Source organism: Pelobates fuscus, chromosome 3 (assembly GCF_036172605.1).
Source record: "Pelobates fuscus isolate aPelFus1 chromosome 3, aPelFus1.pri, whole genome shotgun sequence".
Classification (NCBI taxonomy): domain Eukaryota; kingdom Metazoa; phylum Chordata; class Amphibia; order Anura; family Pelobatidae; genus Pelobates; species Pelobates fuscus.
The window spans coordinates 163,191,968-163,203,306 of record NC_086319.1 but is presented as its reverse complement, the minus strand read 5'-3'; the positions used below and the strand labels follow the sequence as shown (position 1 = coordinate 163,203,306).

At 42.3% G+C, this 11,339-nt stretch overlaps 1 protein-coding gene across 1 annotated transcript in view; it reads right to left on the bottom strand.

The window, feature by feature from the left end:
• Positions 1-256: 256 nt before the first annotated feature.
• LOC134602591 (aldo-keto reductase family 1 member C1-like) overlaps positions 257-11,339 on the bottom strand; it is a 43,242-nt gene continuing 32,159 nt past the window's right edge. The window contains exons 4-9 of the mRNA XM_063447613.1: positions 9,871-9,951; positions 8,835-8,957; positions 7,931-8,040; positions 7,114-7,279; positions 2,187-2,269; positions 257-451 (exon numbers count right to left, since the gene is read on the bottom strand). Of these exons, the coding sequence (XP_063303683.1) occupies positions 409-451; positions 2,187-2,269; positions 7,114-7,279; positions 7,931-8,040; positions 8,835-8,957; positions 9,871-9,951 (606 nt within the window). The 3' untranslated portion in view covers positions 257-408. The remainder of the gene's footprint in view (positions 452-2,186; positions 2,270-7,113; positions 7,280-7,930; positions 8,041-8,834; positions 8,958-9,870; positions 9,952-11,339) is intronic.

Below are 11,339 nucleotides of genomic sequence, written 5' to 3'. Positions count from 1 at the left end.
GAGCTGACAGGAGCTGCAGAACAGGTAAGTTACAGCTCTGCCAGCCCCCCTCTCCCCCCAGTCTGTATTATGGCAATGCAAATTGCCATAATACAGACTATGACTCGAGTATAAGCCGAGTTGGGGTTTTTCAGCCCAAAAAATGGGCTGAAAAACTCGGCTTATACTCGAGTATATACGGTAATTAGTAACTTTTATTGTTATATAAATTTAGAAGCAATCTTGTCCCATAAAATAAAAAAAGATATACACAGAGTGATTACTAAGACATTTATTAAAACGATTTTTGAATTAAAAAAATATATATCCAAATTGAATAGAATAGCATTGTTGTCCTTTCCAGCACCAACGATTATGACTTATTTCAATATCATTTCAATATCATATATTACAATTTGTGTTTAGTATTTAGTATTCGTCAACGAATGGATACTGGGGATGCGATCCAAACCTTCAGAAACAGAAACAAGAGAGAAAAAAAAAGCATTAATCAATCATACAACTGTTATTGCTACTTCCTGGTTTGGTTAGCTCAGTGGAGCTAAATACTAGATGCAGGCCATTGCCTAGAGCACCTGCCTTGCAAAGACTTATCATTGAGCTGCATTGGGAAAATGTCATGTGCACATAACTTTTTTAATTAAAAAATAAATACAATTATAGTCAGGGTTCTTTTTCTTGCATGATTTTCTCTCCCCATCTCTTCTCCCATCATATCATTATGTATGGATAATGGCAGTATCTATGAAAAGTAGCTGCTGCATTGGAATTTAATGTAATGTATGTCCTGCTGCTGTCTGTCAGTCACGTCCTGCTCTGTTTTGTGGAGATGTCTGGCCTTGGCTTCTAGTATCCAGTACTCTTGTTACAATTCTTGTCTAGTTTTTCTTGGTTTTTGGTTTTCTATTCTATGTCTGGTTTTCTTTATGCTGGGATTTCTGGGTTCATTCCTGTAATCCATCCCTGGGATTCCCAGTCTCCAGGTTTCCTTTAAATGTTTGTTTTATGTTGCCACACCCGTTTGTTTTCCATCATTCACTCTGTTTCAGTGTTCCTGCAGGCAGCTCCTCAAGGCTTCTGCCCTTTCTTGCAGGTAAGTGCTATATATGTATTTTGTGTGTTTTAGCATATATTAGGCAGTGTAGGACCTGCCAGATATGGTGTACATTGGCGTTGTTGGCAGGCGTATGCAATGTATGATCATATAGTGTGACTAAATCCCCATAATTTCCATATGTAGTACTTAGTTATTTCTCCTCTTGTTTTGCCTATGTTATCTTGTCTTGTTTTAGTTTGTATACCCAGTCCATGTACAGTCCTGTCCAGTCATGCCCATGTTATGTTCATGTTTTCCTCATGTCTTGTGTATATGTTCTGAGTTTAGCTTACTATCCTTCTCTGGTTCTGGGTTCTATTAGTTCTATCTTGTTTTCATGTTTGGTGCCTATCTCTTGTCTTGTTTCTAGTACTGGATACAATCTTGCTGCAGAGCCTCCCTATTCAGCTCCTGTGATGTCTGCTCAATTTCCAAGCTCCTAGTTCCTGGTATCCGCTTAAGCTGATTCAGGGTCTTGGTATGTGGCTGCACAAACGCTGGTGCTCAACACCAGGGGGCGTGCGGTTACCCTGCACCAGACCCTGCTAATCCACCTCCACGCTGTGACTCCTACTCTGAACATCAGGCATACTTGGTCCTGGTCCTGCACCGCCGCCCGGACAGTGTCTGGGTCCCGGGCACCGGACCGCCACCCTGACACTGTCTTAAGATCAAAAGAACCCAAGTTCTAACCCTACAAATCATGTACTATAAAAGATACAGTATGTATTAAGTGAAAATATTGCAATTAATTGGTATCTTATTTATTATGAACCCTATTATCTTATTTATTATCTTATTTTATTTATTAGGAACCCTTAAACCATTTTTATTTCTATATCACATGGTTATCTAAACTATTTAAATAATTTTTGGGATGCTGATATAGAACATAAAAAAATAAATACAGATACTACCACCTTAGAACATATTGGCCATTTTACAATAGCACCTATTTGGTCACCTATCATTACAGTACAGCTTGCTTTTCTAATTCCCTGTCTGATTTCTCTGTTTTTCTTGTACAGACATAAAAACATATGCTTTTTAATCATTTGTATTTTTCCACCAAAGTACTAAGTAAACATACACTGGCATTTCCAAGTATCGCAAATTTCGATTGAGTCCATCAATTGCCTTCATATCTTCTGTGGATAGCTCGAAATCAAAGACCTGTGTAAAGAAGATATGTTAGCATCTGAGAGTCCGTTTAAAATCAAGCTTCAGCTTATAGGACACTGTCACAGAGCCCCTTGTGTATAAATATGGACTGGTGGTTTATCTCTCTAAAATTTATATTTCAGAATGCAAATATACACAGATGCCCTTGAATAGCAAGAACCAACAAGTGGTTATGATTTGTCAACTAATCCTGGTCCTTCCATTATTGTGAACTAGACATGTGCAATTCGTTTCAGTCCGAATATGAATTCGGACGAATTTCGGGCAATTCGGACATTCGGGTACTTCCGAATTGCCGAGGTCCCGAAATTACCGAATTGCCCAAGTTCCGAAGTGTCAAAATGCAGAAGTGCCGAAGTTCTGAAGCACAGTATTGCCTAAGTACTAATATACTTACCCAGTGAAAGAAGAAGAATGTTACATTGTAAACAATTTTAAATAAAAAACTAGTCAAACATAGCCAGGATTCAGCTGTAAGCATTTGCAACACTTACAACAATCAAGTAACATACATTCATATAAAATGTAAGTTACTTAGACAGTTAGTGTAATGACAGGAATTAATAAGTAGATAACTCCCTAATTCCCATGGTATTAGGGAGCTATCTACTAAAAGGCTGAAAGATCTAAATTGTTTTTTCAGTCAAATTTACTAATACTAAGTAAAGATTAGTAAATTATGCCTGTGGCTGCTCACTGTAAAAAATAAAAATAAAAATAAGGTCCCCCCTCCCGAGACCCCACTCACGCGTCAAAGCAAACCTATTGCCCCCCACGGCCCCCACCCCTGAGCGGCGGGTGGGGGCCCTAATGTAAAATATTGGAAGGGGTCCTATTGTCCTCCACCCGGGCCCCCAACCCTGAGCGGTGGGTGGGGGCCCTAAATCAGAATAAAGGGGGGGGGACATAATGTCCTCCCCCCTGGCCCCCACCCCTGAGCGGTGGGTGGGGGCCCTAATGTAAAATAATGGGGGGGGGGACCTATTGTCCTCCCCCCCAGGCCCCCAACCCTGAGCGGTGGGTGGGGGCCCTAAATCAGAATAAGGGGGGGAACCTAATGTCCTCCCCCCAGGCCCCCACCCCTGCGTGGTGGGTGGGGGCCCTAAATTATAATAAGGTGGGGACCTAATGTCCTCCCCCTGGCCCCCACCCCTGAGCGGTGGGTGGGGGCCCTACAGTAAAATAAGGGGGGGGACCTAATGTCCTCCCCCTGGCCCCCACCCCTGAGCGGTGGGTGGGGGCCCTAAATACTAATAAGGGGGGACCTAATGACCTCCCCCTTGACCCCCACCCCTGAGCGGTGGGTGGGGGCCCTACAGTAAAATAAGGGGGGACCTAATGTCCTCCCCCCTAACCCCCACCCCTGAGCGGCGGGTGGGGGACCTAAATTGGAATAAGGGGGGACCTAATGTCCTCCCCCTTGGCCCCCACCCCTGAGCGGCGGGTAGGGGCCCTAAATTGTAATAAGGGGGGGGCCTAGTGTCCTCCCCCCCTGACCCCCACCCCTCAGCGGCAGATGGGGGCCCTAAATACTAATAAGGGGGGGACCTAAGGTCCTCCCCCCTGGCCCCCACCCCTGAGCGGCGGATGGGGGCCCTAAAAAAAATGTGTCCCCCAGGTGACTAGGGGTCCCCAAACCCCTAGTCACCGCCTCTCCCCCCAATAAAAATTATCCCCCTACCTACCACCCTCACCCTAAAAATAATCAGGGGGGGACCTTGTACCTGTAAAAAAAAATAAAACTTACTATTCTATGTTTTCTCTCTTCTAAAATCTTCTTTTTTTAGCCCCAAAAAGGCCAAATAAAAAACCATAATAACCGACGCAATTATAAAAAAAAAAAAAAAAATAATCCTTCTTCACCCGGCGTGGGCTCCACGCAGACTGAGCTCTGCAGGGCAGGGGAAGGCTTATAAAGTTTAAGCCATCCAACCAGAGTGCTCTGACAGGTAAATGAAGAGACTGACAGGTAAGTCTCTACATTTACCTGTCACAGCACTCTGGTTGGTTTGAAATCCACCAATCAGAGTGCTCTGTGTCATTTTACACAGCTGGGAAAGTTCTTTGGAATTTTCCCACGCTGTGTAATTTGACTCATAACTCTCTGATTGGTGGATTAAGTAACCAATCAGAGAGTTATGAGTCAAATTTTTTTATAATTGCGTCGGTTATTATGGTTTTTTATTTGGCCTTTTTTGGGGCTGAAAAAATAAGATTTTAGAAGAGAGAAAACATAGAATGGTAAGTTTTATTTTTTTTTACAGGTACTTAGTTAAAGGTCCCCCCCTCATTATTTTTAGGGTGAGGGGGGTAGGTAGGGGGATAATTTTTATAGGGGGGAGGGGGTGACTAGGGGTTTGGGAACACCCTAGTCACCTGGGGGGGTGGGACTTTTTTTTAGGGCCCCCACCCACCGCTGAGGGGTGGGGGCCAGGGGGAGGACCTTAGGTCCCCCCCTTATTAGTATTTAGGGCCCCCACCTGCCGCTGAGGGGTGGGGGACTGGGGGGAGGACACTAGGTCCCCCTTTAATTCCAATTTAGGGCCCCCACCCGCCGCTCAGGGGTGGGGGCCAGGGGGGAGGACATTAGGTCCCCCCCTTATTAGTATTTAGGGCCCCACCCGCCGCTCAGGGGTGGGGGCCAGGGGAGAGGACCTTAGGTCCCCCCCCCTTATTAGTATTTAGGGCCCCCACCCACCGCTCAGGGGTGGGGACCAGAGGGGAGGACATAAGGTCCCCCCTTATTAGTATTTAGGGCCCCCACCCACCGCTCAGGGGTGGGGACCAGGGGGGAGGACATAAGGTACCCCCTTATTCTAGTTTAGGGCCCCCACCCACCGCTCAGGGGTGGGGGGAAGGGGGGAGGACATTAGGTTCCCCCCTTATTAGTAGTTAGGGCCCCCACCCACCGCTCAGGGGTGGGGGCCAGGGGGAGGACAATAGGTCCCCCCATCATTTACTTTAGGGCCCCCACCCGCCGGTCAGGGGTGGGGGCCGGGGGGGGCACTATTTTTTTTTTTTTTTTAAACTGTGAGCAGTCACAGGCTGCTCACTGTTTACTAGACATGCCCCTACTCGCGGTATAGCGAGTAGGGGCAAAATTTACTAATACTAAGTAATTTTTACTTAGTATTAGTAAATTTGGCTTAAAGACCAATTTAGGTCTTTCAGCCTTTTGGTAGATAACTCCCTAATACCGTGGGAATTAGGGCGTTATCTACCAAGCGGCTGCAAGAGAAGTCCCGAGGTGCCGCAGTCCCGAAATTCCGAAATGCTGAAGTGTCGAAGTTGCCGAAGTTCCGAATTCTTGAAGTGCCGAATTGCTGAAGTCCCGAATTGCGAAAATTCTGAATTTCGGAATGCCGAACCGAACCGAAAATTTTGCCCATGCACATGCTTATTGTGAACTTAATAGCTAAACATAATCAAACAGCCAAGAGCAATATATTACTAAAGCACTTTATCAGAAATACACATAGTAACATTGCAATGTTCCAGTTTTGATTTCTTTAACTTAATCCAAACAAATAAAATTTGAAACAGAAATAGGGTTCCAAACTGTCATTCCCCCTTTCCGAGACCTTCCTTTCTACTTAATATTGGAAAGCGAACAGAACAGACATTTTACTATCTAACTGTGTAGCTCCATTCATGTTTTTTTATGAATGAAATGACTTGCAATAATGCATGCTGGCAGTTGTGGCCCAGGCACTTTTTTGAAAGTTACTAAGGAATTAGGTAACAATGGATTGTAAGTTACCCTATACATGATACATAAAATAAAATATCTATATTTCAGTTTCAAGTCCCTTTAATTCATTGAAATAAAAATACTTAATGTTAAAAGGGGCACTCTATGCACCAAAGCAATTATATCTTTATTAAAGGGACACTATAGTCACCTGAACAACTACAGCTTAATGTAGTTGTTCAGGTATGATCTATAGCTCCCTGCAGGCAATCTAATGTAAACACTGTATTTTCAGAGAATTTTCAGAGAAAATACAGTGTTTACATTGATTGATAGGAATACCTCCAGTGGTCGTCACTCAGACGGCCACCAGAGGGACTTCCTATCATGCAGGGCCCTAAAAAGGCCCTGTACACGTCAGATGTATTAAAATACGTCTGACGTGTGCAGGAGAGAGAAGGCACTGTGTGCGCACCTTCTCTCCAGCCTGTCAGCAGAGGAGGGGGGCGGGCAAAGACTGCGAGCTGAGCTGTCAGTTAGCTCAGCTCGCGGCCGCGCACACCATGCACGGTAGTGCGCTCAGGACTTAAGAGGGCGGCATAAATGCTGCCCTCTGAAGTATGTGCGGCAAAGCCGCGCATGCGCACAAGGGAGCAATGACGCTTCCAAATGGAAGCGTCTGATTGCTCCCTGCTCGCGCCCGCCTATTTCGTCATTTTGACGAAATAGGGGGCGCGGCTTCACGAGGCTCCCGGCGCTGGAACGAGGTGAGTAAAAGACTCTGCCTGGAGAGTCCCCTTAAATGGTTTTGCTGCATAGATCATGTCAGTGTAGACTCAATACCTAGTTTTCTACCATTAAGGGATCACTTTCTTCTTGAAGCCATAGTCACACCTTCCCTGGCTGAGACTCTCACAGCATCCCTACGCACTTCCAGAAGATAGTCCAACTGAGCAGTGGAACTGCAGGGACATGATCTAAACACCAAAACTGCTTCATTAGGCTTAAGTTATTTTGGTGCATAGAGTGTCCCTTTAAAGGAAATCATCCCTGTTAAGAATTTCTATAAAATGATAAACCCATGAAAATGTTTTATTTTAAATTTGTTTGTGTATGTAATGAATCACAAGACAATAGTCCTTACCTTGATGTTATCTTTAATTCGCTCTGGATTATAACTTTTTGAAATTACTATAACCCCTCTCTGGATTTGGTAGCGGAGAGCAACATGAGCTGGGGTCTTGTTGTACTTTTTTGCTATTGATACCAGTACTGGGTCTTCAAGTAGCACCGGAGAGTTCTGATCTACCCTGAGATGACAAGAGATTGCTTGGATTCATTTACTTTAAGAAATTTGAACATATCACAAAACACAAATATTACATTACTTTAACGGATTCCACCATTTTTTGATTTGGAGACAATTGTTAGCTGTGTTGTGTTCTATGTGGCTCTCCATAAAGAAAAGCTAGGTATAATAGCTGCTGTTCTGGCTTTTTCCGCTCTTTTCTGTTGCCTTCATGAATGGACAGCTGTCCTAGAGTAGGAACTGTTTTGATGCCATTCCCCAGTAATGGGGCAAACTATTTTATAAATCTCATCTCAAAGTGACTTACGCCATGTGGGTTCTGCAGAGCTGCATGGGAAACTTGGTCAAAGCCAGGTAAAATCATTGTTGATCTGCTTGGAAACTTACCATCTCACCAAAACTCTTAAGTGGATATTAAATTGACTACCCTTGGTTACAACATGCTAGCTTTCTTCCTTATATTGAGTCAACTTGGATTTTTTAATTAGTTAGCAGATAACATAAAACTGCTTGAGTCTTGTCAAAAGACACCAATGTGTGTGTATGTTGCACATTAAATTAATATATTATGTGGTTGAACTATAAATGAAGTTATATTAAGTTATATGATATAAATGGTTTCTTCATGTATGGAACCCTCACAACTTCTTACCAGTCCTTGTGTCTGTGTGAACCCAGGACACTGTAACCAGCCAGCAGGATGTCATGTGACTTGCAGAATTCTAGCAGTTTGCTCTGGTTGATGTATGGGTGACATTCCACCTACAAAATTGAGAATTGGGTTGTTGAAAAAATAGTTGTGAAAAGACAAATTTGCTTGGCCCTCCTATACTGCAAATGAAAAAAAAAAAAACATATCTGTTCACTTCTTCTTTGGCATTTTTTATACTATATGATGGGGATATTTTTCCCTAACTCTTATTTTGAAGCCTTATATCAACTCAACTCTTTAGTTAGGTACAAAATCCCCGGTGGACTAGTTGTGAGACAGTCCTCTATGGTTCACTTTTACTCTTGGCCTCATTATTGAGACTTCTATGGATATGATGAAAACCAGGTACAAGTCAAAAGCAAGAGGGCAAGGAAGGTCTGTGCTACAGGAGGTGGAGAGGTGCAGGTTTGTGCACTCTCATAATTAGGTAAAGGAAAAAATATAGGCAGACTATATGTCTCCCATATATATTACCTGCCTGGCATTTGTGGGTTCCAATCTACCACTAACATTTAGAGAAAATGCTCCAGTAATACTACTTCATTGCATAAACAGTGAGCTATCTCAGTGATACTTATTATTCCATTGTTGGGGTATGTTTTTTTTGTTTTGTTTTTTTTGTTTTGTTTTTTTTTAGGAATATTTAGGATTTTAGGATTACTATACCACTGAAAAGAATGTGTGTGTGAACTACATTTGGGGTCTTTTTTAGGAACGTTTTTGTACACCATTCCTTCTAACAGTAACAAGCGTACCAAAATAATTTACATGTTTGTACCTGGTCATTTAGGAAACAAAAGTTAGCAAATCTGGCACCCAGTATAATATGCAGAATATAAATTACCTGATTACAGACCGGCTTGTACTTCAGTCCTGGCTTGTTGAGAATCAGCTCCAGTTGTCTGCGATTAAAGTTAGAAACTCCAATAGACTTTACCAGACCATTATCTTTACACTGCTCTAGAGCCTGTACAGAGTTAACAAATATTAGCTAAGAAGTCATGTGATTCTTATAAAAATAATGAACGTTCTAATCCCTCTAATAAAAATACTAAGATCTTAAAAGTGTGTGATAACCATGTGATATTTAGTCAGGCTCTGAATTGTGTTTATAGCTAGCCAGCTGAATGGTCTTGAGCAGAGCACTCTATACATACGTGCATATTATTTTAATATCATTTATAGAATCATTGGTTGTCTAGGCAGCACATAAATGTAGAATAACTACAATTTCTGTAGAATATATTTCTGTTTCAAGATTTCTAAAACATTCAGTTTCATACATTTACACAATTGTAATTTTTTATGTATTCATTCTCAACATAAATACTAAAGAAAAAAAAAGTTTTAGAAATGCTCTAATAAAAGACTGCTTCCTATAATAAACGTCTAGCTTCTATTTGCCCCCTGGCGGCTGGTGCGAATAGTCAACCTCTAATCCTGAAGCAACCAGCCATTGGGGGTTTTGGTTGCTTTTGTGGTTAGTTCAAGTGTCAGTTTAGAGTTTCCAGGCCAATATTTATTTTGCTAATAATGTACAAGTAATGTACATCGGGTAGGGGCTTCCATTTAAGGAATGAAGGTGGACAGATCACTGTGTATTCTGTGGCATCATGGTGGGGCTCCAATTAAATATTAATGTGGAGGGACATAGTCTCTGGAAGTATATCGAACTTGGAGAATTTCTCTAGTTTGGCTATTTTGGCCTCTACCATGATGCAGTGGGAGGTTTCTCTGCATGATGAAAACCAGCTCTTGGGAAAAGGGAAATTCAAATGAGTCTAATGGGCTAAGTTTCATTTTGCATTACATTGCTAGCTTGTTGGTAGAGAAGGAGGTCATTTACATGTTTAACTGGCTGGACAAAAAACAGCACTTACTTCCCAAATTGCACACAGATCTGTACTTGTGTCAAATAGAACTTTCCCATTTTCATCCATAGGAATAAGATCTGCACCAGGCTAAAAAATGCACACAAAAACAAACAAGTCAGTAAATTCAAGCGGACTAATAGACTAAATAATATGTTTCTGGATCCAAAAGAATTAGTACTTATTATAAATAATTTACTGTTTCAATGCAAGTACACAACAACAACAACAGCAAAATGCAACATATATACGCAATAAAAACCTCCTTCTAGCAAAATGTTTTTTCAATGTGAACAGGTTATGTAGCTCCCATTTATAGGCCACATATCATCTAGCAAAATCAGGGATTATATTTTTTATCTTTCTGAGAAATTAAAATATCTCTTTTTCTGTTTACTGTTTTATACTGGTGGCTATATAGTCAATATCATTTTGCAATCTACCAGTGCAAGGAAGCAGCTAAACTCTTTTAAAGTGAGTATTAGAGTGAACTTCTGGGCATAGCTTGAATAGAAGGACCACTAAAGGCATGCAGACCACTTAATTTCAATGAATGGTCTGGGTGCAGGGGTCCTTTAGTTTTGAACCTGCAATGTAAAACAGTGCTGTTTAGTAGATACAATGCTTACACTGCATTTTAATTAGTTCTCTAATTAGTTCTCTAGTGGCTGTCTACTTGAAAGCCACTAGAGGTGCTTCTGCAATCAAACTTGAGTCAAACTCGATTCTCACAGCTAACCTCCAATAGGGTCTCAGCGCTGAAAACATATATAGTGACATGTGCACTGGTCAGCCATAACATTAAAACCAGTTGTGTAATATCGTTTAGGTTCCCCTCGTGCTGCCAAACTAGTTCTGATGCTTCAAAGCATGTATTCCACAAGACCTGTAAACAGGGCCGGACTGGGAAGAAAATTTGGCCCGGGCATTTTTTAATAACAGCCAACTTAAAAAGTGGGCTAGGCCATATAGGGTGTGTTTTGTCATTACCAATGACAAGCACGCCTCATCACAAAGTGAGCATGTTGGTTCAATGCTCTTCCATGGCAGACCATGCGCAGAGCTCTGCTGAAGAGCTCTAGCATGAGAAAAATTGTTTTGCACAAGCAAATTTAATAACATGCTTGCACTGTGTTTGCTTGAAATTTGTCTCTGGTGTCTCCATAGATGGAATACCAGGAGACAAAAAATGCCAGGAAAGAGTATTGTGCAGTGTGTGTGTGTAAGGGTGCTGTGTGTAAGGGTGCTGTGTGTGAGGGTGATGTGTGTGTGTGTGTGTGAGGGGTGTTGTGTGTGGGTATGGGGTGCTGTTTGTTTGAGGGGTGCAGTGTGTGTGTGTGCTGTGTTTGCGTGATGGGTGCTGTGTTTGCATGAGGGTGCTATGTGCGTGTGAGGGTGCAGTGTGTGTTAGGGTGATGTGTGTGTGTGTGTGTTAGGGGGTGTAGTGTGTGTGCAAGAGGAGTGTAGTGTGTGTTTGT